The 27,595-nt window shown below is 35.7% G+C and overlaps 1 protein-coding gene across 1 annotated transcript in view; it reads left to right on the forward strand.

Moving 5' to 3' along the window:
- The first annotated feature begins 2,181 nt into the window (after positions 1-2,181).
- Positions 2,182-27,595, forward strand: part of ASIC5 (acid sensing ion channel subunit family member 5) — a 38,977-nt gene continuing 13,563 nt past the window's right edge. Inside the window, exons 1-9 of the mRNA XM_008537730.2 lie at positions 2,182-2,300; positions 2,823-2,934; positions 4,316-4,383; positions 7,260-7,509; positions 10,213-10,519; positions 21,886-22,123; positions 23,809-23,934; positions 25,874-26,023; positions 26,935-27,082. Of these exons, the coding sequence (XP_008535952.2) occupies positions 7,464-7,509; positions 10,213-10,519; positions 21,886-22,123; positions 23,809-23,934; positions 25,874-26,023; positions 26,935-27,082 (1,015 nt within the window). The 5' untranslated portion in view covers positions 2,182-2,300; positions 2,823-2,934; positions 4,316-4,383; positions 7,260-7,463. The remainder of the gene's footprint in view (positions 2,301-2,822; positions 2,935-4,315; positions 4,384-7,259; positions 7,510-10,212; positions 10,520-21,885; positions 22,124-23,808; positions 23,935-25,873; positions 26,024-26,934; positions 27,083-27,595) is intronic.

Consider the following 27,595-nt stretch of genomic DNA (forward strand, 5'->3'; position numbering starts at 1 on the left):
ATCCTACAGTCATCCTTAACTACAAGCTACATATAATCCACTGGAAAATCCTTTTGGCTTTATCTTTAAAAATGTATGAAGAATCCAACAACTTCTTTCAACCTTTCCACCACCCACTCACCTCCCCTCAACACACTATTCTCAATATTTTAAGCAAGAGTAAACGTAAATTGGATTATATCACTCCTCTTTAAACAAACTTTCAAAAATTCTCAATTTTATTAAAATAAAAGACAAAATCCTTACAGGAGTCTACAAACCCAGTATTATACGTCCTCCATTACCTTCTGATCTCTACTCTCTTTCCCTTACTACAGTCCAGCTATACTGGCTTCTTTGCTCCTCCACAAAAGCAAGTAGCTTCTACCTATGACCTTGTCTCTAGCTATGCAGAGTGCCTAGAATGTTCTTCTCCTTTTAAGTAATTCCTTCACCGCTTTCAAAACTATTCAAATTCCACCTATGAAAATGGTGAAAGTATGCCTACACTGACTACCCCATTTCTTACCATAATCCACCCCATCTCTTCAAACTGAAGACTCTTGATCTTTCTTGTCATGTTTTCCTTCTTTTTCTTCTCTAGCACATTTCATCTTCTAACTCTCGGGTAACTTACTTACTGATTAGCTTTATTGTCATCTCCTTTTAAACTAGAAGCTCCATGAAAATATGGATCTTTGCTTTGTTCATTGATGCATCCTGCACAGCTAGAAGTAGCACCTGGACCACATTCTATCTTTGTTGAATGAAGATAATTATCTCTGGGAATTTAGTGCTAAACCCAAGTAGAGTGTAAAAATATTTCTCATCGTTCTTCATTTACTGAAAACATTCCAAAGATTTTGGCCTTAGATTGTGATGTAGATATTCATGAATTATTTTTTACTATTGGAATAATGTTTATCTAAAATCTTCTACGTCTATCCTGGCATTCATCTAGATTGTTCCATTTGCTTTGCCATAGAGCTGCAAGAGTTCCCTCTTACATATAACCTCAGTGGTCACCTTCGAAAGACACAGCAAAACTAGCCTAAATCATCAGTCTTAAAATTCTTGTAGGTGCAAGAGAATCTCACAACTTTTTATGAATCCTCAGTTAAAATCTGATTGCTCTTCAGTGTGTATATTGGTTTCCTAGGATTGCTATAACAAATTACCAAAAGCTTTGTGGCTTAGAACAACAAAAATTTATTCTCTCACAGTTCTCCAGAAGTCCTAAATCAAGGTGCTTCCAGGACCATACTCCCACCAAAGGCTCTAGGGGAGAATTCTTCCTTGCCTCTTCCACCTTCTGGAGACTCCTGGAGTTCCTTGGTTTATAGCTTCCTAACTCCAATCTCTGCCTCTGTCTTCACACGGCCTTCCTCTCTGTATGTCTCCATCTCCAAATCTCCTTCTCTTCTCTATAAAGACAGCAGTCATTGGATTTGGAGCCCACCCTAAATCCAGGATGATTTTATCTTGAGATCCTTAACTAATCACATCTACAAAGACTTTCTTTCCCAATAAAGTCACATTGAAGTTCTGGGTGGACACGAATTTTGGGCACAATATTTATTCCACTGTAGTGTGTAAAAATTTAAAACTTTTTAAATCATTTATATTAATTATCCCTCATGATTTGTGCCTCTTGAATGTTCAGTTTTTAAATTTTGCCATCTTTGAGTTGTTTGTTTTGCTTTCTTTTTTGTAAGACACACTAAGCACATGACTTATAACCCTCCTTTGGAATAGTTCCCAAAGGTATGGAAATAATGACAAATCAATATTTGTGTTCTAAGTAGTTGGAGGCACGTAAGTTTCTCCCAAATGTCCTATTGCACAAAGAGATAAAAGATCAGAGTTGAGAAAACAGGAACATAGAATCGCAAGTAGAATGTTTGGATAATTTGACCCTGTCCAGGTGACCTTGACCCTCAATGTCATGTACGGTATGGACATGTAATTTTGCAACCTGCTGGGCCCTGCAAGTTAAGCATTAGTGGAGTCCTTCCCCTTGCCTTGAGCAATAACAAGAACACTTTCACTACTATGAGGAAAACCACAGAGGTGTTTAAACAGAGGCTGTTCTGATGACGATGTGGCTGCAGCTGAGTGACAAACAGTAACCTCCCACACACTGAGCCAATAGCAGATCACAGCAGCCAACTGTGTATATTACTCCTATGTGTATTACAAAACAGTTACTTCCTAAATTTAAAGATCTAAGGATGAGCATTTCATTCAATCAGTACATGAGAACACAAATTGGAAGAATTCTATTTGGATCATAAGTTCAACAACTTATTAGATATCGTCAGGTAATGAGAAATAGATTAAAGAAATAGAAAATATGTGACTCACTTTTGTTTTGATACAAGAAGTTTGGTGTCTAGTATAGCTGCTAGAAAAGTATAAAATAAATACAGCACAAGTGAATTTTTGAGTTATTTAAAAGGAACTTGCAGAAGTTAGCAATGCTATGTACTGCCTTAGCATTCTTTTCATAACCACCCGAATAACTGAGAACTAAAGTGATCAAGAGCCCTATCTCCTCTTCTACAACTAAGTATTTTGGTGCTTTAAATTGATTAATCTAAGTCTAAAGCATCACGAGTTTTTATTCTCAAATTAGCAATGTTTTTCTACTAAAATATATTTTGAGTCACTAACTTCTAACAGATAATTATGGAAAATGAGATAGCAGTAAGCACAGTAAACTTATTTTAATTAGTCTTTCCAGAAAAGGTGCCAATTTCAAGAATTCCCTAAATGAGTAACCATGGGAATGTTTTACTGTATTTACTTAAAGTAATTCATTAATTTTTTTTTTTTAAAAACAGGGAGATCAGAAGTTACAGCTCTTCTTTACAGAAGAATGCCAACAAAAAAATGAGAAAAATGATAGAAAGGGAATATCATCATTTTGTAAACACCGTGCAATAATTAACTCAGGTAAGATTAATTGATTTATGCTAAACTCATTGCATGAAAGGTTGGGTATAAGATATTCCGATCACAAAGAATTGTTCCCACAGATTGCTTGTTATAGTCATGTGCTGCCTAACAATGTTGTTGTCAATGAAAGAGTGCATATACAACAGTGGTCCCCTAAGATTAGCACCATATAGCCTATGTGTGTAGTAGGCTATACTGTCTAGGTTTGTGTAAGTACACTCTATGATGTTCACACAGCAACAAAATTGCCTAATGATGCATTTCTCAGAACGTATCCCTGTAGTTAATTACAAAAGGGAAAAGGTCCATTTACAAAGGAGAAATATGACAGACACTGCTTTAACCAAGAGATCAAATTTATTGTCACTAATAATAAGAGAACTAAGATCACAAAAATCTTTTGATGCTTTGTGAAGGACATGCATCACCTATGTGGTACTCCAATAACTTTAAATATTTGACCTGAACCTAATCATGAAGAAGAAACTGCACAACCCTGAATTAAGAGGCATTCTTCAAAACATGTGATGTGGCTTCTTCAAAAATAGTAATGCAACAAGAAGATAAAAAAACAAGAACTAAATTAATGGCTAGGGAAATGTTCTTGATTAAAGGAGACTAAAAGGACATGACAACTGAACACAGTCTATGATCTTTGATGGGATTCTGGGTTGGGCAAATAAATCATTATAGGGCTCCTTTTAGGAAGAATTTGGAAATTTTGAATTTGGAATGTATAATAAATAATAGCGCTGTATCAAAGTTAAGTTTCTCTTTCGTTTTTAAAGATTGGTACCTGAGCTAACAACTGTTGCCAATCTTCTTTTTTTTTCCCTGTTTTTTTTTTTTCTCCCCAAATCCCCCGAATACATAATTGCATATTTTAGTTGTGGGTCCTTCTAGTTGTGGCATGTCGGACACAGCCTCAACATGGCCTAATGAGCAGTGCCATGTCCGTGCCCAGGATCCGAACCCTGGGCCGCAGAAGCGCAGCACGCCAACTTAACCGCTGCGCCAACTGGACCGGCCCCCAAACTTAAGTTTCTAGAGTGAGATTTTTATATTGTATTTATGCAGCAGGATATTCTTTTTTTATAAGCATAAGAGGATGGTGCCTTTAGAGGTGAAGATAAAGCAAATGAAGGAAAACATTGAGTCAGTGAACTACAGAAAAGAGTATATAGGTATTTCATTGCAAAATTTTTGCAACTTTATTGTAAGTTTGCACTTTTCAAAATAAAAAGCTGGAAAAAATGCATTTTCTTTAAATGTCATAAGAGTGTGTATAATGAAAAAGTACAAGGCTAGCACAAACTTTTTATTCATTCAACAAATATTTACTCACTGCCTCCTATCTGCTAAACATTTTCCTACCCAGTCGGATGGATCAGCAAATGAATCAGGCGAAGAGCCCTGCCTCGTGGAATTTACATTCTCTCTCCTCAGGTCTGTGCTTCCTCCTCTGTTAAAGGGGTGAGGGCGGTGGATAGCAATAAGAGTTGGGGTTTGTGATTTTGTAAGGTCTCTTTCTACATGAAATGCTATCATTTTAGATGCGTGAATTTCTTTGCTTTGAATAGATATGGTACAGTGGCTAATTTCTTCCACTTAGTGTTTTATAAAAAGAATATATTGTAATGGATACAAAGACACTAACCAACAATGCTTACACACAGGGCATAACAGAAAATAGCAGTATTGGTTCTGCTTTTTATATTATTACAAACCCAAAGCAAGACACCATTGACGTATTTATTTAAAAAATGCTAAATTGTGTGTTTGCTTTGGCTTTTCTTTCCAAGATTATTAAGGAAAAAAATCTAATTTCAATAAAAGAAAAAGTATTCTTTACATTGTCTTCTTTTACAGACCCTGTAGTCTTTATCAAATCTGTCTAAATCAAAAAGAGAAATTGCGTCACTACTAATGGTTATACATTGCCCCAAACAGAAGGTAAAATACCAAGTTTTAATTCAAAGCTAAATTTAAAAATAGTACCCATAGATGACCTTTTTTCATACCTTTACATATATGCCAATACAATAGAATCAAAATTTTTATTAAAAACACATAAGACTTTTTGAAAAGTACAACAAATAGGAAATACTTAAATAAGACACATTTATGTGCCTGCCTAACTGGTACTGAGCCAGAATATACTTCTCTAGGCACTGCATAAAATTCTTAATGTTGCTTATGCTCTGAATTCAAATGTAAGGTCAGATAACAGGGTGTTTTTTTTTTCCTATCCAATCTTTTATTTCATCTTTTGCATTTATCAGCAGTAATGAGTGATTTTTCTGCCACTGATGCTACGTGTGCAAGGGTTTCAGATAACGATAATTCAGAACGCTCTTGATTCTCCTTGGATTTGGTTTTGTCACTTAATTACCCATTTTTATGTTTGTGTGCATGTTGGGATTGGTGATGGAAGGGATTTGTAAATCTATGTTTTGCCAAACGCACTTGCTGTGTGCACCAACTGCAATGAGCTGGGGGAAAGAAGGAAGGAAAGTGAGAGCTTCCGCATTTAGTTTTAAAGAGATACCTTAGAGAGTTAAGAAAGTTGAGGTCACAAAGGGGAAAGAAGAGATGACTGGGACAAGGATGCCAGGCTTTGATTTCAAACAGGGAAGATAAGGGCAAATGGGAGGGAGATTTCCTCACTAGACAGAGAAGATGAAATTCAAATTTACTAAACGTCACTAACAGAATGGAGATGAGAGTGAAATATTTGTAAAACTGAAGAGCAAGGAAGAAAAGGAAACACCATTGGAAAGTTCATTTTAAGCAGAAGAGAGCTGAGAAGTTATGAGATCAGTACAACAAGAGTAAACATATTCAGCACTTTAAAATACCGCAGAGGAGAGGAACAAGCTTGGGCAGCTGAAAATAAGAAGATGTCTTCTTTTCTTTTATCCTTTATCTAGTAAAGGATAGATAAGACAGAGCAAGATCTTGCCTGCGTGCCTTTCTATCTGTTTCGCTCTTTTTTTCTCTAAGGCACGCACAAAGGCACTGTGGGGAAGTCACTAAAGGGTGTGGACAAGGGGAAAGAGGAAGTGAAAACGTCAAATGAACTTTAAGAAAATTTCTAGTTATGCCTGAGCCTTGGTTAAATTATGAAGCAGAGAAACAATGGCTTTGGAAGGTTCTTTGCCTGTTTTTTCTCTTGATTTTTCTTCCTGAACTTCCCCCGACAGGAGCCCCCTCTCCTCACTGTCTTTATCTTGTCCTGTTCCCCCAGCCTGGCCTGGATCCTTCTGCACTAGCCCTACCAGTCTGTCCCCAGACAAATCAGCTAACAACTGACTCTGTCCTTAGAAGCTCTCCCAGCGGAGAACTGATAACTAGGCCTACTTAGCCCACTGAAAGGTAAACTTGTTCATCGTCAGGGCTCCACAAAGCTGTGGAAAGATGGTAGGAGGAAAGAAGGAGGACTAGCAAGGGACGGAAGGGTGAATAGGTATGTTGGCTGGTATTTCTCTCAGAAGAATTTTAAACTAACTGAAATTGTGAATTAACTGAAGTTGCAGTTTCACCCGGAAGAAAAGATCTTTGTTGGAGAGATTCACACATCTTGAGATTGACCCTCTTCTTGAAATTTTTAATTTGGTGATTGGGAAATTATTCCCAGGACTTTTGTTTACGTTGCTTGATATTTCTCAGTTTGCCTCCGTATAAGACTAGTTTCAACTTAGAGTACCGAGTTTCCGAGTTTCCAAGAAAATCTATGTAAAATCTACATGACAATGTTAATGGTTAGTGGTTATTTACTTGTAAAATGTTACCATGGCAATTCTAAGAGGCTCTAAGTAGAGATATATGCAATTTCTCAGTTGTGTCAAGAGATGGTGCCATTTATACACAATAATGCATATTCTCCTTTTTATTATTTAATATAATAAATTCTAATAATTTTTCAAAAGTGTTACTATGAACAAATAATTGGATTTTGTGCTTTATTGAATTTGCATGCTTTCAGTAATCATTTCTTCTTGAGGAGATATTTTGTGGTGTTTTGTTTTGTCATTTTCATTGATTACCATTTCTGTTTAAAACAGCTTCATCTGCTACAAAGAAACTTCATTGGGAAAAGACATCTTTACCCTGCAAATTTCTACATTTTGATCAAAACTTTATAAGAATAGGTAGAAATAAAAGCTAAGGAGACTTTACCTGGTAGGTCCCCAGAGTGTCAACTTGCCTGGTCAGGGCTAACTCTAAAACCACAGATATTTGTAGGAATTGTCCCTTTAATTCTGAAAAAATGATTTCCTAATGATATTTTTTGATTTCACTTTACACTTGCTTCTCAACAGTCCATAAATGCCCATCACTGGTTCTATCAGCGTCTTTGGTTTGGAGATTACGTGCTTCATGAGGCAAAACATGGCAACATAAACATTTAAATTGCCCCGTGTTTTACAACCTCAACTGCTGTATTTTATATAAAGGCCACAAAATGAATAAGGTTTTATTGGTGAAAATTGAATTATACCTCAAGGACTCTTTCTTACTGAATAATGCGAATGGAGAAGGTTGAGACATCAAAAGCACATGCTGAGAAAGGTGGGTAAGGAGTAAAAGCCTCAGAATAGTTACAATTTTCATTTCTAAAGGCTAGAAATTAGCAAACAGAAAAGGGGATTTTTTTTTTCATTTGGGAAAGTTGATTTCTAATATTATTTGTATATAATATAAGTAATACAGTTTTTCTTACTTAGGAAAAGACCAATTTGTATGAGAGAATTGAAAATAGTTTTAAAATATTACTATATGCTAGGAACTGGTCTTTGGTTTTATTTTGTTTTGTTTTTTTGATTTCTGTTTATCATATGCCTAACGTTTTACTTCTAAAATACAGCAAAATTGGTTTGCTCTTCCTCAAAATGCTTCTATAAAGATCAGTATTGAAGGGCCACTTGCCGTAAGTCCATAGCACGTACTCCAGTGCCGTTTCCTTATGGCTCGTGGGTCATTTATTAAGCCCATTGTCATCTTCCTGACAGTAATACACCACCTCATTTCTCACTATTCATCTAAAATAGTATTTTAGGAAAAAACTATTTTGAAACTCTAGCAGGTGGATGATTACTCCAGTAAAGCCAAAGCAATTGTCAAGGAGTAAATTTATATTAAATGGGTTTATTTTTGACAGATAAACTTGAAACATATTTTTCAGGGTAATGCTCGCAACCAGCACTACTTGCTAGGTCAGTGACTGACTACCAGATTATTCTTCCCTTCTGAAAGCTTTGGTCCCTGTAGCAAGACAAGGGCCCAGTGCCCAGAGACGAGCTCCTTCTGTCAGAGTTGCTTCTTCATATGTGTTTGTAACTAACGACTAAATAATATGAGATAGAGCATTATTAAATTTATCTTGCTGATAAGAAATAACAGCAATAGCTTGTCTTATACTTCTGATTTTGCCTTATGACTATGCCAGTTACTTTATACATATGTACATATATATAAATAACCTAATTTGATATTAAAAACAACAGTATGTGGTGCATTTTGTCAAATTTATTCAAAAAATGAGCTAACTAGATTAACACAAACTTTCCTGTTTAGCATACAGTCTCTGTAAAATAATCACAATATAATTTGTAACTGGGTCTTAACATTTTGCAAATGAAATTGACTCCCTTAGAAAACGTTCGTAGGTGCCTTCTATCTATTATTATATACCCCATGACTTAAGCGTAGCTCAATGATTGAAGATTTATGAAGTATTAAATAATGATTTAATGATAAGTTACACTTGAAACCTTTTAGAGGTAAATTAATACTGTTAGTTGACAAAAATAATACTTTTTTGTAATAGTGAGATAAAAGTACTTTAAGGATCATGAATAAAATATATGTATGTACATATTTTTTCTAACGCAAACATTTTTTCACCATTCCCCATGCAAGTGTGTCTAACCATATGGCCACTTGATCTCCATTGATTTCTCAGCTTTATCACGTTCCCATAGCCTCCCACACATCTGGTTCCCCCCCTCAATCTCCACAGATATCCTTACTTCTTGAATACTTCTTGAATTGAAGCAATAAAAGTGGATTCATCTAATTATGAACATTTATGAGGCCAGTGAGAATTCATTTCTTACATGAGAAGTTTAGACAGTGTTCAAAAGTCCCTGAATATTTTACCATTTACCACATCACTACTAAATTGTAGAAAAGCAACAAAAGTAGCTAATATTAATTGAGTTCTTATCAAGGTCCAGGTAATGTGCCAATCTGTCCCCAGGTATTATCTTATTTAACACTCACAACAAACTGAGGAGGCAGAGACTATTGCTCCCATTTGACAAAAGAGGAACAAAGTATTAGAAAGATTAAGAAACTTGCCTAAAAGTCACACAGGTTACAAGATGCAAGGGCTGAACGAGAAGCAATATCTTTTCATTTCAAAGGCCGTCTCATTCTCTGAACTGTATTGTAGCCTTCGCTTGGCAAAGGAATTCTCCATGTCTTCTTCTACAAAAAAAAGAAAACAAATTAAACCCAAAGAGAATTCTGAATATGTTACAGATTGCCATAAAAATTTTAAGGCCACCCCTACTGGTCCTTATCAATCAATATCAATAAACATGATTTGATTGATTATTGATGATCTTAAAAGGGTAAATTTACTTTTGAAAGAGGCAGACAATAGATTACTTAACTAATAATGCAACTTTAAACATTCTGACTAAACACCAACTGCAGTAAAATAGTTGTTTATCAAAGCATATGAAGCTATGAAAGTTACATTCAGCCATAAAATATCCTACCACAAGACTAAGATTAATTCAAGAACAGAGTTCTTTTTAGCCCCACTTATGACTTTCAGAAGAATCAGCCTGATTTTGCTTATGACAGCTACGGAAATTCATGATTCTTCAGGGAAAAAGAGTATTTTAAACATTAGAGTTAATTTTTAAAAGACTGTGAGTTGTTGTAAGCAACTTATTCAAAGTGGGTTCCTTTCAAAATTGGAAGTAACAACATATTAATGTGATTGCACTAATACATTTGCACTAACAAGAGGCACTCTCTACATAGCATTAGCATATTCTCCTTAGATGCATTTAGTCAACAGTTCTATTTCTTGATTCCTGGATAAACCATGCAACTCAAGGTGAATACTGAGTCCTTACGCATGACACATAGAAAGGGAAACCTGTTTATACTTACGTTAGTTGTGTTGTTTACAGACAGCATGGATTTCCTAACTCATTACCTTTTTTGGTTTAATTATATTATGGGCAAAACCTTAAGGACTTTTGGAAAAGATAAAGCTTTGCCTTTCAAAGAAACCGCTGCCATCTCCCACTGACCAAAAGAAGTTTCACCACGATTTTGCCATCTCTACTTCCTTTCATGGGGTACATAATGTTGTACGGAACCGGAGCAAAATTCGCAAGGCGATCTGGTTGATGGTGGTCCTGGGCTCGGTCTTACTCGTGGTGTGGCAGATCTACAGTCGCTTGGTCAACTACTTCACGTGGCCAACCACGACATCTATAGAAGTTCAGTATGTGGAAAAGATAGAGTTCCCGGCTGTGACATTTTGTAATCTGAACAGGTAAGAATTACCCTTTAATAATAATAAGTCTTCATAACTTTGCTCTTATAACCTTCCTCAGATGACTGAAATAGAGTCCTACTGTGCGATAGTTAACATATGTGACACTATCGAAGTTCTTAAATTGTACTTAAAAACACAAATTTGGGGAAGCAAAGAAGCACATTGATTTCTTCTTTCATTTGTTTTCCTTCTGCTTTTCCTTCCTTCCACAATCATATGCCAGGCAACACGTCAATTCCTGTGGTTAAATGGATGTAAAAGTCCTGATCTCTTTACTTAAAACATTTGTTAATTAGCAAAAAAGAGAGAAACATAAAAAATCACAATGTAATGTGTATGGTGATTCTGCAGTACAACAAAGATATATGCAAAGGCTCTGAAAGCACAAAAGACACAGTGACAGTCTCTGTCAGGGTTGCCATGGAAATCTGAGTATTAAGGATGCCCAGGCAGTTTCTAGGTGGAGATATGCAAGAACTGGAAGAGGAAGCTACTGTGCAAAAGTGTGGAGAGATGAAATGCCCTGGTGTGTACCTGACGAGATATTTAATGTAATAGAGGCAGGGCCAGCTTCGTGGATGCATGATGTGTGCAGTCAAACAGGGCCCTGTGCTTAAAAGAGCCTCACACTTGGTTTAATGCTCTGTTGTCACAGTCTTGAGTCTTTGACTACCAATCCCTCCAGAAAACTGCAATTCACTGGCTGTGCACCAAGTTGACTACAGGAATGGCACCTTTCTCTCAGGAGGCCTTCCAGGAAAAGCCTTGTAATTGCCTATTGTCGAGTGTGAAAGATTGCACAAAGGATTTTCACCCTGGATGGGAGTATTGGGGATGGTTTCCTTACGATCCACCACTTATCAGCCATTTGACCATAGACAACCCACTTAACATTCGTAGCTTCAATTTTTATATGTATAAGATGATGAGATATCATCTACTTCGCACATTTGCTGTTACATTAGATGAAGTAATATATACACCATTTGTCTCATTCCTGGGGCATTCCTTGGACGGTGCTCACAATACAGCATATATTATAGCATGTTTCTGCAACTGTTAGATATGCATCAAGGTCCCAAAAAATAAAAGCAAATAACCCTCCCAAAAGATTTTCAATACTATTGCCTTGTACTACTTTAAATGGTATATGTTCTAACAAAAGCAAAAATTGGTTAAAGACATTCTTTGTTAAAAGAAAACATATATCTCATTTCCAGAATGGCAGTATAAGGAGATCCAAAGACCCTTTCCCCAGAGAAATAACTATAACTGCTAAAAATTTATTTTAAGAATTCACCGAGTTAGGGGTTAATCTCCAAAATATGTATGGAACTCCTACCACTCAATAGCAAAAAAACCTAATAACTCAATTAAAAAATATACTAAGGACTTGAGTAGACATTTCTTTAAAGAAGACATACAAATGGTCAAGGTATATAAAAAAAAGCTGTGTCACTAAGCATCAGGGAAGTGTAAATCAACACTACAATTAGATATCACCTCACACCTGTCAGGATGGCTATTATCAAAACAACACAAAACAAAACAAAGGCAACAAGTGTTGGTAAGGATGTGAAGAAATTGAAACCCTTGTACACTGTTAATGGGAATGCAAAATGGTGCTTCTGCTGTGGAAAACAGTATGGAGGTTCCTCAAAAAATTAAAAATAGATCTATCATATCATCTAGCAAGCTTACTCCTAATATTTGTCCAAAAGAATTTAAATCAGGATCTTGAAGAGATATTAGCACTCCCATGTTCATTGCAGCACTCTTCACAATAGCTTAGCTGTGGAAACAAGATAAAGGCGCATGGGTAGACAAATGAATAAAGAAAATGTGTTATAAATCTACAATGGAATATTACTCAGCCTTAAAAAATAAGCAAATTCTGCAACATAAAAGAACGTGAATGAATCTTGAGGATATTATGCGAAGTGAAATAAATCAGTCACAGAAAGGCAACCATTGCATGTTTCCTCTTATATGAAGTATCTGAAAAGTCAAATTTACAGAATCAAAGAGTGGAATGGTAGTTGCCAGGGGCTCAGGGAGGGAGAAATGGGAATGAGGAGTTACTAATCAACAGGCACAAAGTTTCAGCTTTGCAAGATGAATAAGTTCTACAGATCTGCTGCACAGCATAGTACCTACAGTCAACAATACTGTATTGTACACTTAAATTTGTTAAGAGAATAGATCTCATGTTATATTTTCTTACCATATAAAAAATATTTTTAAAAAATTAGCAGAAAATCATTGTATCTACTATAATAAATAGAATACAGCCATGTGCTACTTAATGATAGAGATATATTCTGAGAAATTATCATTAGGTGATTTTGTCATTGTGTGACCATCACAGAATGTACTTACACAAACCTAGATGGTATAGCCTACTACCCACCTAGGCTATATGGTACTAATCTAATGGGACCACCATCTTATATGCCATCCATCACTGACCAAAATATCATTGCGAAGTGCATGACTGTGTAAGAAAATGTACTTAAATATATTTTAAAAAGCAACAATTTAAAGTATCTGGAAATTGTCCTAGGGAATGTAGTGCTTATTCAAGTATTTATTCAAGAAAATCCACTGTTTTAGTAGAAACAGCAAGAATATGTAGAACTTGAGCCAAAAACTACTCTCTCTGTCTCCCTTTCTGTCTCAGCATGACAGAAACTATACTCTATGTGGGTTTGACCAAGAAGACCAGGCTCCTTCTCCTCGCAGTTTCCAGTCAAGGGCTAGAGCATACTCCAGGAGATGCACGCTGCCAACATTTCTCATCCAATCCAGCTCCATGTTGCAGAGACCAAATTTCAGATGAGAACAGTTAAGAGGTTGGCAGTTCCCTTCCTCCGTGTGACCCCCTCTGGAAGCTCTACCTCAGGCATGGTGAGCTGAGATACTCAATTGCCCTCACGCGAGCCTGCTCAAAGATGGAGGTTTCATATTGAGAGAAGAAAGATCAGAAGAACAGAAACCACTGCCCTTCCCAGAATTCTGCTCGTGAAGATTTTGCCCAATGGGAGAGGCAGGCCATAGGCACAAAGAATTCTGAAGCTCTCCTTAATGTAACTCTGCTTGTAACAGTGTGGTGAACTTCAATTTTGCTCGTATCAGGGTATGGTAAAGTTCAAGCCTAAGGATGCTCTCCAAAACAACATAGATTTTGGTGGTAAGCAATTAAGAGGTTAGTAGGTCCATGAGAACAGCAAGCTAGACTGTAGGTCAGCTAGTTTTCCAGTGAGAAATGAATGAAGAAAAATGAACAGAGCCTTAGAGGAATGAGGGGTACTATTAAACATAAAAACATACGGAAAACGGGAGTACCCAAAGAAGAGAGAAAGAAATAGAAAAAACATTTTAAAAATATAATGGCCCCAAACTCCCTAAATATGCAGAAAAGCGTTAATCTACGCATTCAAAATTTCAATAAACTTTAAATAGGACAAATGCAAAGAAATTAACAGCTGGACATATCATAGTGAAGACACTGAGAGCCAAAGAAAAAGAAAAGAAATCTTGAAAGTAGCAAAAGAAAATCAACTCATCACATATAAAGAAATCCAATAAGACTAAGATCTAACTTCTCATTATAAACAATGGAGGCCACAAAGCTGTGGGATGACATATTCAAAGCAATGAAAGAAAAATAACTGCCAACCAAATATCTTAACTCTACTGACAAAAGCTTTTAAATGTGAAAGCAAAATAAAGACATCCAGAGAGAAACAAAAACTGAGAGAATTCATTGCCAGCAGACCCATCATACAAGAAATACTAAAAGGAAGTTCTTCAGGCTGAAAGCAAGTGAACTCAGAGAGTAATTCAAATCCACATGAAAAATCAAAGAGTGTGACTAAAGACAATTTTGTAATTATAAAAGACATTATAGATGCATATTTCTTACTTTTCTTCTCTTACCTGATTTAAAAGGCAATTGTATACTACTTAGGCTTAAAATGCATAGAAATGTAATATACTTAAAAACAGCAAAAAAGATGGAAGCAAAGCTGCATTAGAGTAATGAAATGACACCAGATGGTAACTTAAATCCACAGGAACAAATGAAGAGAACCAGATAAATAAAAAGGTTAATATAACATTGTCTATAAATATATACTTGATTTGTTTTCATCTCTCAACTTCTTTAAAAGACATAAAATTATACAAAACATGGGGCTGGCCCGGTGGGGCAGTGGTTAAGTTTCTACATTCCACTTCAGTGGCCCAGGGTTCACCGGTTTGGATCCTGGGTGCAGACATGGCACTGCTTGGCAAGCCATGCTGTGGTAGGTGTCCCACATATAAAGTAGAGGAAGATGGGCACAGATGTTAGCTCAGGGCCAGTCTTCCTCAGCAAAAAGAGGAGGCTTGGCAGCAGATGTTAGTTCAGGGCTAATCTTCCTCAAAAAAAAAAAAATTATACAAAATAGTGATAAAATATAGTACTTAACACATCTATGTAAATAACACATTTATAACATAAATAGCAAAAAATAGTGAGAAGAAGAAAAGACTGTATAGGAATAATGTCTCTATATCTCACTGGAATCGAATTAGTATAAATCTGAAATTAATTCTGTTAAGTTAATGGTAAGTCCCAGAACAACTACTAAGAAAATAATTTAAAAATGGTATATTGAAAAATTATTAAAGGAATTCAAATTTTACACTAGAAAATAAAGACAATGCAAAAATATCAGTAAATAAAGAATATAGGAACAAAAGACATGAGATATATAGAACAAACAGTAGAAATAGTAGATGTAAATCTAACCATGTTAGTAAGAAAATTAAATTTGAGTAGATTAAACAATAAAATAAAAAGGCAGAGGTTATCAGATTGGATTTAAAAAATACGCATATTAGATTGAAAAATGCAGACAGGGTTAAAGGAAAAGGATGGAAAAAGATATATCATGCAATGAACAATTATCATTAAGCTGGAGTAGATATCCTAATATTAGAAAAAAATTAAAACAAAATATATCACTAGAGATAAAGAGGGTTATTTTATAATGATAAAAGGGGTGGTCTATCAGGAAGGTATAATGCAACATCTATAGTTGGATACTCCAGTACTCCACATTTGGAAATCAGTAGAACAACTGGGTAGAGAATAAACAAAGATGTAAACTTGAATTTAGAAAACTTGAACTTCCATATAAACCAATTAGACTTAAAATATATCTATAGGCCACTCTACCCAACAACAGGGGAATGCACACTCTTCTCATGTGCACGTGGAACATTTTCGAGTACAGCTCATATGCAAGACCATAAAATAAGCTTAAATAAATTTAAAAGATTTGAAATCATTCAGGGTATTTTCATCAATCACAATAGAATGAAATTAGAAATTAATAATAGAAAGAAATTCAGGATATTCACAAATATATGGATATTAAACAGCACTCACCTAAATAACCAACAAGTCAAAGAAGAAATCACAAATGATATTAGACAATACTCTGAGCTGAATGAAAATAAAGACACAACATACCAAAACTTATGGGATGCAGCTGAAGCAAGGTTTATAGGAAATTTATAGCTGTAAACACCTGTATTAAAAATGAAAAAAGCTCTCAAAGAAAATATTTAATACTCTATAATTTAAGTACTTTCATAATTTTTAGTATGAAAATTTTGTTCCTTTTACATAGCTCAAATCTCAAATCAATGGCTTTTGTGCTAGCTGGTATCATTGTGAGCAACTGATAGTGTATCCTAGCTCAGTTAGATACAGTGAATACTCAGATGAAAAAGGGGATTCAATATTCTAGAAACTATAATTGTAGGCTAGAGAAATTCTTAATTATAAGAGCATTATTCTTCCTTAGGTGACAAAGAACTAAGGCATCATTAGTACCGTAGGGGTTAGAGACATCTTCAACTACCAATGTTTAATTTTACAGCTGGATTCTTTCCATATCAGGTCATGAGTATCTTACCCAACAATGTTCAGCAAGTTATTGACAGATCCTGAAAGAACTCAAGCTATCTACTGTCTGGTTCTTCAGATCACGTACTCTATCAGTCTATCTTCAAGTTGCTGATTCTTTCTTCAGCCGGTTCAAATCTATTGTTGAACACCTCTACTGGACCTAGTGAAATTTTAATTTCAGTTGTATTTTCAGCACAAGAATTTCCATTTGGTTCTTTTTTATCATTTTTATGTCCTTATTGACGTTCTTTATTTGATGGGACATTGTCATCATAGCTTCCTTTACGTCTTTAAACATGGTTTCTCATAGTTCGTTGAACATATTTATAATAGCTGCTTTGGTGTCTTTGTCTGATAAGTTTGATATCTGTGCTGGGCAGTTTCTGTTGCCTGCTTTATTTTTTTCTGTGTTGGAGTCATAATTTCTTTTTACTTGATGTATCCTAATTTTTTTGTTGAAAATTTTATATTTTATGTAATATACAGTAGCAAGTCTGGATACCAATTGTTTTAGTTTACTAGGGCTACCATAAAAAAAATTTCCATAAACTTACTGTCTTAAAACAACAGAAATTTGTTCATTCACAGTTCAGTAGGCCAGATGTCTGAAATCAAGGTGTCAGCAGGCCTATGCTCCATCCAAAGTCTCTGGAGAAGCCTTCCTTGCTTTTCCTAGATTCTAGCAACCTCAAATATTCCTCAGTTTGTGGCAGAATAATGCCAAATTCTGCTTTCTCCTTCTGTATCTCTGTGTGTCCTCTCCTCTCCTTATAGGGACACTAGTCATTGGATTTAGGACTCACTCTAATGCAGTATAATCTCATTTTAACTACTTACATCTGCAATGACTTTGTTTTCAAATAAGGTCACTCTGAGTTTCTGAGTAGATATGAAATTTGGCGAGACACTATTCCACCACTATACTAATCCCCTCCTCTGGAATGTTGTTGTTTTTTGATTTTTTAAATTTTCTTAATGACTTGGATGGACTATTCTGGCAAACTCTGTTCGTCTCCTCCACCCACTCCATGTGGTGTGAATTCTCTGATGTCACACCCAGAAGGCACAATCTTGGGCACAAGTACAGTCATCTTTTGATGGTAGTTGTTTTAGCAGGTCTATCTGAATGTCTCTTTCCTAATCTCCCTGTTAGGCCATCTACTTCTGTTGGTATCACATCCAAGTGTTTGGCTCCACTAATTGCTGGTTCAACTATTTTTTATAGGCTTCACTGTTTTTAGAAAAGTTTTAGATTTTACAGCAATTTGAGCAGAAGTTACAAAGATTTCCCATACACTCCCTACTCCCACATGTGCTTAGCATCGCCCATCATCAGCGTCTCCCACCAGAGTGGTACATTCATTATAATTAATGAACCTGAATTGACACATCATCATCCAAAGTCTATAGTTTACATTAGGATTCACTCTTGGTGGTGTACATTCTATGGGTTTCAGCAAATGTGTAATGACTTGTATCCATCATGCTAGTGTCATCAGAGTATTTTCACTGCCTTTAAAAGTCCTCTGTGCACTGCCTATTCATCCCACCGTCTCCCTTAATCCATGGCAACCACTGATCTTTTTACTGTTTTCCTTGTTTTGCCTTTCCCAGAATGTCCTGTAGTTGGAATCATACAGTTAGGAACTGGAACAGAGGTCTGCTGTTAGATCCCAATTCCTATACTCCTTCTGCTAAACTACTTTGTCAGCAGGAGTGGATACCCGAGAAGAGGGAACTTTGTTGAGGGACCTCAGCTTATTAGGAAAGGTTTCCTTTGTATTGTGGGTATCAGGACCTACCCATTGTATACGACAGTAGAGTAGATCATTTTTTAACATTCCCCTCCTCCTTAGGCCAAAATTATTTCTGGTTACAAGTATGAAATTAGACAAATTATAATAATGCCCTATAAGTATTTGTTCCACTAAAATGTAAAATAAATATTAATGAAAATAGGAAAGAAGTAATGCATTAATACTTTTTAACATTAATGTATTTTTGAAATGAAAAGGAAAGACTTTAATTTGGATCTGTTATGATGATGAATAATAGCACTGTCATTTCCATTTTTCAGCCTTTTGTAAATTTGTCAATGGTTTTGTCAAAATTAATCTTTATGTATTTGTGTTTCATAGCACAGCTAGACGGCATCGCTCACAGTTGATTGAAGAATACTTATTAATTTTAATTTTGACAAGTTTCTTTCACATGAAGAAATGGCTATTCAAAGGAAGACAAACTCTTAAGGGTACACTTGACAGAGATTTATAAGAATCATGTCTCACAAGAAATTCTGAGAATTGCAGGACTCTTCATAACTTTGTTTCTTTGGGATCAATCCTAGTGACTTTCAAATATCTCTGTCAAAAATTTCCACTAAAATATCTTCACCATAAAATTCATCATAAATTTCCATTATATTTGGTAAAAACTTCTGAAATTTGTTTTCTTCTACTAAAATCAGAGATAATGGCTGGATATAGTGAGTACTGATATTATTTGATCCATTGTTCTATGGCAACTAACTCCAGTTCTGTTTCTTCATCTTTACAGTAATTACTGTGCTTCTTTGTTTTTTCAAAATCTACTGTTTAAATGCAAAAAAGAAATGTTAAAGGATTTTAAATAAAAGATAAAATCATGACTCATAGAAATATAAAACAAACATTTGTCAAGGATTTTATTAATTAATGAATTGTAAGACATTAAAATTGGTTCATAGGAAAATCCAAAGAGCAGACATTCTGTGCCATTTTCCATCTCCATAAAATGGTCTGTAAAATATACCTTTCTTGTAAATACATGGTAGACTTAGATCTGTTTGGATGGGATTCAATGAAGAGCTGAGTCAGGTGTCAACTTCGGCACCAAATGAAACTTGCTCATTTGGGTCATATAATTTGGGAAAGTGTAGTTAGAGCCATTAATCTACTTAAGGAGGACAGATTTAATAACTGGTTATCGGTTATTAAATTTTTTAAACAAATCAATGTATTTTTATTATCTTCTTTTACTTGTCTCTTACCAGTATATGTTAAATAAAAGAGTAGGGCAAGCTTTAATCAAGCAAGTTTCTGAAAAAAAAAAGAAGGGTTATTGGAAGCGTTTTGAAGTTTGAATTAACCCAGAGCAAAACACTTTGGTTTTATACTGAACAATACGTCTCACAAAATTTGTCACTTCCTTTGTTCCAAATATTGTTAGACTCTATTCATTAAATTTAATTTATCTACCTTAATTACCCTCATGGTCTCAACTATTATTCTTATAATAATAAAAGTTTTAAAAGAATATTTTAAAATGCCCTTCCCTTTAACCTTTTTATCTATTGTATTCAGACCTCCTACACATGTGATAATGTTTCCATTTCTCTGCATAATCATTTTGAGAAGAATCGAGCGAGCATGGTGCGAGGCAGCACTGACTCTGAGTCTGTGTGAGGTCCCAAAGCTGCAGAGTGTTGGAGCAGATCCTTGGCACCCTGTCAGTCATTCAGGGAGTTAGGAAGCTGAAGAAAGTTAAAGATCCATCCTTCAATTTAAGGCTAGCATCATTCTTCTCCCCCAAATCTGCTGCTAATGTAGACTATTAACTCCTCTAAAGATCACTTAAAACACTTTTGACGAAGAAAATGAAGGTCGTTAGATATACTGTAGTTAGTAGAACACACCATGATAAAAAGCTTAATAGTTTCTCTAAAGAAAGGAGCAGTTGAAGGAGGATATTTATATGTTTCTAAAACCTGGGCTCATGGTTTGACGACAGGCCTTGCAAGGCTCAGAGCTGGTTAAGTAAGGTATTATATTAGGAGCTGATCGTGAAAACAGTTTCTCACCTCTGAAAGAGGATATGATGCTGGTTTCGTTTTTTTTTTCTCATTTTTTGTTGTGTGTATGCTCTACCTTGACCCAGAATGGGTTTAATGTGGCTTGTATGAGAAAGAAAATGTACATGAATGATAATATAAAGGAAAGTGAAAATAAAATACAAAATCTGGGACATACAGGAAGTCCAGGAGAGAGGTTATGTACAAACCATGTACCACATGGCCCTGGACACTTACCAAGAGTGGATACACATTTCATTCTATGCTTCATAGCATTCCATTTGAAGAGAGAAAGTTTGTTCAGTCTTAAGGTTTGTAATGTCCAAAATATGAAAATACTAATCACATTTTGAAAGAAACGTAAGGTACGCACATAAAAAGCCATACATAATGCAAGGCAGAGATTGCTCAGCAAAATACAAGAATTACAAAGTACTCACAGTAGTTAGGGCAAATAGATTACTCCTGCTTTGATTGCCAGGAAAATATTCTGACAATAAGGAGGCATTTATTTAATGAATATTTACCTAACACTCACTATATTCCAGGCACCCTTCTAAATGTTTTAGAAAAAATAACTTAATCATCAAAATAACATTTTGAGGTAGGTTATATTAACATTAGCAGTTTTGCAAGTGAGGAAACTTTAGTCACAGGGAGATGAAGAAATTTGCTAAGTGGCACCATTAAGTGGCCATGACATTCAGGGCTCGACTGGAGAAATGGAACCACTGTGAGCGACAGAGAATAAGGGATATATTATAAAGATTGAGCCTCACTAAATTACAGGGGCTGCTTAAGTAGTCTTCGTAAGTCTGTTGCCTCTATTTCTGGTTCTGGGCCTGAAATCAGCAATCAGAAAGGAAGGTGGATTTGAAGTGAAGGAAGCAAATACAAGTGGAAATGTGTGTTTCTCTTTTTCACTTCCACCAATCTTGATGGTGCTGGTGACCTGCAGGGTAAGTTGGACCTTCTCCACGTCGCAGTCTTGCTTGACCCAGTGTTTGAAGGAGATGAAGGAAGGCATTAGACAGGAGCTGGAGGAGCTATAGTCCTGGCTATTGCCCCATACAAAGTTGAGTCAAGAAATCAAGCACAGTGTATGTGAGTGACCATAGCTCTTGTCTTACAATGAACTTCGGATTGTAATCAGATACATACAAGGAAGGAGATGTTGGGAATTATAGTTCCAGCATAACCAGGCAGATGCAGTACAAAGCCACAACAATGGCACAGCTGGGATTTGAACCCAGGAAGTCTGGCTCCTACGTCTATATTCTTAATAACTATGCATTCCCACCTCTATGTTTGGTCTTAAAGATCCATTAAGATGTATCCAGAGCAAGGTCTGGGAGCTATTCTAGATATATGAAACTTATGTACAATTACAAGGTAAATTGCAGGAAGTGACAAAGATCTCTTAGGAATCCAATTTTGCTTTAATGTATTATGAATGAGGGAGAGTATACGAGATGAGCTGGAAAAGCTGAGAGGGTCCAGATGTTTGGTCTCTGACCTCTGGATAATGACAAGTTTTTATTATTCTACAACTACTTTTATTCCTACTAATAGGTTCCAAACAGAGGCTGCAGCCAAATTTGGTGTTATTTTTTTCTTATGGAATGTTGTATCCAAAGTCCTCCATCTTCAGGAAATCAATGCCAATTCCACCGGTTCTAAAGAGGCTATCGATTTTCTTGCAAGTCACCAAAACTTTAGCATTACAGAGTTCGTCAAGAAACATGGTTTTTATCTCAACAACAGCACTTTGTTGGACTGTGACTTTTTTGGAAAGCCATGTGGCCCACAGGTAATGATTTTGATATTTCTTCAAATATCATCAATATAATAAGCTGCTTCATTGTACTGTTTCACACTGAGATAAAATTTACTCTCATGAGGAATCAATCTAAATTTGCTCAAAGATTATATTTCATTAGCTCAGCCTTATAATATCAGAGGTGTGAAATGAGGCATTTTTCCTTTTCAAGTAGTTATATAAGAAAAGACAGAAAATACAAACCTTTGAATATCTTTCTTGCAGGATAATCCTTCCAAAAGAAAAGCTATTTTAACACAACAGGATATTTTGTGTATTTTTTGATGTTTTCCATTCATCAATAAACAGTATATCCCAAGATAGCATTTTTATTATCATTAAGCAGCCAAAATTCTAGTTCTTTGCTTGTGGTATCACATTAGAGGCTACAGAGGATAAGAGGGGCCCAGTATTTGACTATGAAAATTATATATATTTCTCTCATCACTCACAACATCCTGCTTTCATTGTTTATAAAATTAATCCACATTTAAAATAAAGTGTTGGATATATCTGAATCTATTGGTGAAGGAATATGTATTCACCTTGACCTGCTATTTCTTGTCTGAGGAGTTTTTCAGCATATGTGGTTAGGGATTCCAAGTAAACTTCACGAATTCATAGATCTGCGATACAATTCCTTAACATTTTGGTAGCCTCTCTTAGTGCACAGTAAACAGAAAAGAAAAGCCTGAGAGACATGTGACAGAGACGAAGCCCTACTCTAAACTCTTAATTTAGAAAAGATTTTTTATGTCACTTTTTATTGACCTATATATTTAAACTCATCACCAAGAAATTCTGTATTAGATATGAATTTTTCAGTTGCAAATTACAGACACTCAACTTCGGTAAGCTAAAGAGTAAAAGAAATGAATTCGTTCAATTAACGGGGAACTCTAAGAGTAGGACTGGCTCTGAAGCCAGTAGCTCAACCTGAGCCAAAGCTCAACCAAGGAACTCTGAGACCATTATTAATTTTCTGTTTCTCTTTCCATCTCATGACTCAGGTTGGCTTCTTTCTGTATGAGTTCTCCCTACACGGAGCCAACAGGGCTGCTGAGAACCCTAGCCTCTCATTATCACTGGTTAATACTCCAGTATCCACTTAAAAATCCCATGGAAGACTCTGATTAGCTCTACTTGGGACACACATCAATTTCTGAACCAATCACTGAGGAGAGGGAGTAGGGTATTAAGATTGGCCCAGTTTATGTCACATGCACCTCCGTAGTGTGGGTGGTTGGAAGAGAAGGGATAAAGGAGCAAAGTAACGTGACTGGCTGCCCAACGGTGACCATGCAGGGTGGGAAAGGAGTGGCTGCGCAAAGAGAGGATGCTGAGAGAGTTCCCCATACGTAAAAATATATGTTTCCATGAAGCCTTAGTAAGTATAAAATAAATTACTTTTAAAATACTTTAAAAACATGCTTATTTGTACCTTAAAATGTCTCAGTTAGATGATCACATACAAATTGACAAATGCTTATTACAAAAAAATGAAAACTATCATTGAATACAAACCAGAACCACCAGATTTTCTATTCTTTCTGCTATTTATGCATTCTCATTTAGACATCTGTGATTAAAACAAAAAAGTTATAGCAATTTGAACTTCAAAAGTGATTAAAACACCCAACTGATTGTGTTTTATTTGGTTCCTTTTCATACTGGAGGATTTTGCGCATATCTTCACTGAATATGGAAATTGTTTCACTTTTAATCATGGTGAAAATATACAAGCAAAGAACAAAGTGAGTGTCTCTGGAAGAGGCTTAAACTTGCTCTTCAATGTCAATCAGGCATTGAATTTTCTTAAATTTAGACAGGATTCAAGACAAACCAGAATGGGCAGGGTTTTCAAAAGATTTGATTAAAATATTTTGTCCTGTCAAATTGTTCCCTGGCTTTCATGAAGAGAATAAATACAGAAGGCCGTTCATATGTTAGACAGCATCACAGAATGTTAATGTGATTTCCTGTGTTTTGTTTTATTTTTATGATTTAACGTCAATACAGCAACAGAATATAGTGGCAAAGAGGTCAAACTTCAAATTCCACAAATTGGGTATTATTTCGGTTTTTGTCAATTTAGCCTAGAATCTCATGGATGCAACTACTGACTTAGAGATTAAAAAGACAAAATTTAGAGGCATAACCTGGATATTTTTAGCTATCCTACTGACTAACATTATTGTGACTTTGGAAATGTTCATGCCACAAAATGAGGAAACTGGAGGTTTCTAAATCACAATGTATATAGTTAATTTAAGATGACTTTATGTATTTTAAAAATAATTTTTAGATAGATTTTCATGTAAATAAGGCAATATGTTTTAGAAAGAAGCCATACATACACATTTGATAAACCATAGACTCTATAGTCTGAAAAGGTGATTAAAAAAATAAGTGCTGTGTAAAGAACATTGTGTAAAAAGACTTTGCCTAAGACTAGCTTTTGTAAATTTGTAACTAGTCCAAAAAGTCTGTATTTACGTCTGGGAGGAAGATGTTGAGACACCTAAGAAGTGCAAGGGTTGTACCTTCAAGGGTATCTGGTATAGCTCCCACCCGAGGTTAATTCTCATGTCTGTCTTGCACAACTGTTTCTAATATTACACATTTGGAGAGATTCGTCTCAATTATTGTCGTTTTATAAATGAAGATTCTGAAATGCTGATGAATTAAGTATCCAAAACCACACAATCAATGGCAAAATTGAGAAATAAACCTACTCTCCCCAAAGTCTATCAAACTATTCCACCTCCCAATCCAGCTGACTGAGGCCATCGGATATTTCGAAGAATTTCTCTTCAGATGTGTTCCAATATAGCACTGCACAGTGCACTGCTTGTCCCCATGCTTGCATATGTATTCTATAAATATTTTCGAATCATTCAAGTATTAGCCATATGGTCAGCTCAAATATTATATTATGAATTTTACAACCTAGAATTTCCCAAATATTTTTAGAATACAATTAACACCTTCAAATTCAATGCAACATTTCATAAGTAAATGGCACTTAAATATTTCTCCAGACTAACCAGTTAAGTATTTCTTAGAGTCATAATAAATCCAGGAGAAACAGGGTCTTGAGTTACAAGTGGAATATTAAGGATGTTTATTAAATGTAATTACATATGCAGTGGACCCATTCACGGAAAAATTCATCATATTCTGAGTCCATTCCTTCTCCTTATAGCCTGAAATGACAACTAATAACGAAATCACCAGAAGTTTAGTCTTAACTGTCTTCATCTGACATAGATTTATGGAAGAAGAGCGCTGGTGTTAAATAAATAGTGCTTAAGTCTTTACTGTTCTGGGAAAATGAATTTGAATTTTAAATAAGGCTGGAGATTTTAATTGCAAAGAGGAGAAAAGGGCCAAACGATTTTCTAAAACAAGTGAAGCAAAGAGAACAGCCAAGGAGGAAGCAACTAGAAGGTAAGGAGAGAGCCAGATGATATCGACTGATTAACAGTCATAACACGTACTACGGCCTTCGTGTAAGGCGCAGTGATCTCCAGAAAACTGCCAAGGCCTTCAAATGTGATTCAACCGTGGCAAGTATGTCTTAGGTGTTTAATTTTCACAGCATTTATATAAAAAGGGATTGAATACTGATATGAAATATTTGACTTTAAGTAAGTCAAGTGCTGTCATGAGATGAAATGAAATCTTAAACGTGCAGAATTATCTATTTGTAATTTGGTAAAAATGGGATTTTTGTTACAGGCGAAATTCACTGATGACCCAGCCCTTGGTTTTGTTGATGCTGGGGTCGTCTTTGTCATCCATTCACCAAAGAAGGTGCCACAGTTTGATGGTTTAGGCTTGTTGTCCCCTGTGGGAATGCATGCACGGGTAGCAATCCGCCAAGTGAAGGTAAATATTGGCAAAATGTAGAGTGAGGGAATTCGGTGGGGTAGTAAATGGATTTATACGTAAATAATACTTTTCACTAGAAACTTCTTTCTCCCATGCCCTTAGAACATCCCGGGCATTCCGCAGTTTCATTTCAGATTCTTCTCCTTTACTAGGATGCATATATTTAGTAAAAACAGTGAATTCACACATACAATGTAACTGAAAGTTGGCAAGCCTAGCAAATCCAAGGTAACTTTAAGTGCCTTAGAGTTGGGAAGTGTCAACAAGTATGAGGAGACACAATTGTATGTTTTCTCTACGGGATGTTCCAGAGAGGGGAAAAATAAGTGGGGAGAGTAGGAATCTTGGAATTAGACGTGTCTGGCAGACTTCCATTTGCCAGCCACTTGCTCTGCAATTTTCTTAGTTAGCTTGCTAAGTTCCCATCTCCTCTCTGCACTGAGGGAGAGGGATAATATTTCTTTTTCACAGTTATTATGACGTTTAAGTGAAATAATATAAAGAAAGCACTTATCATATTGCCTGGCACATAATCGTTGCTCAATAAAGAGTCTTTTTTGGTGATTTTAGTTGCTGTTTTGTGAGTGGGCTGATTGATATGCTAACACGTTTCCATAAATCATATTATTTTTCCTCAGATCAGTTAATTTTCAGAGCACTTTGTCTGATTTTATTGATTCACTACAGGTACAGAGCATTGGGACATATATTAAAGGACCACTATAATAGAGATTTTCAGAGATTTTCAGGTCAATAGAGTAGGCAAAATAAGCAAGTGTAGTCAACTAAAAAAAAAAAAAAAGAATCCAAGAGCTCTCAGAGAAAAGTAAAATCATCTACCAGCCTCTCTTTTGGGGGTAGATTGACTCAGATAAATCTCCTGAACCCAGCGTTTATTTTATCTTAAGAGAGTTCATCAAGAATACCCTTGGGGAGAATGCAACCCTAACATGAAGCTGCAGAATTTTAGTACCTACAGCACGTCTGGTTGCTTGAAGGAATGCAAAGCACAGCACATAGAAAAGCAATGTGGATGTTTACCTTTTCTTCTTCCTGGTAAATAAAGAATGACAGCTTTCCCCTCATTTAGTTATATTTACTTAATTTGAAACATAGGAAATCAGCATATCATAAAATTGTTTTCCATTCCTATCAAATTCCCCGTAGGAAAGTCAACCACTAGACAAACACAATCTCGACTGATAGATATCAAATCATGGAATCATGTCAGAGATTTCTGGAAAGGAAAATAAAACTGTGTTCTCAGGGCTAGTCCCCAATTCTTATTTTCAAAATGTAAAATTGCGTGCTCTCAAATATCTAAACCTGTTCATCGTGGTTTTCTAATTTGAAACAAAAATTAGACCATCTATACAAATCTGACTATGTAGATTTCATTATTTGGAAATTCTTTGCTTTGTGGCTAGAAATGAGACTCCAGGCTCCCTTTCCACACAACTCGAATCATTTCCAGAGCCGGGGGTAGCTGAGACAAACATGAAAGGAGGCAGCACAGCAGGGTGGGTAAAAGCCGGACGCTGACCCAGGCTGCTCGTCTCAGCTCCACAA

The sequence above is a fragment of the Equus przewalskii genome, chromosome 2, assembly GCF_037783145.1.
Source record: "Equus przewalskii isolate Varuska chromosome 2, EquPr2, whole genome shotgun sequence".
Lineage (NCBI taxonomy): Eukaryota > Metazoa > Chordata > Mammalia > Perissodactyla > Equidae > Equus > Equus przewalskii.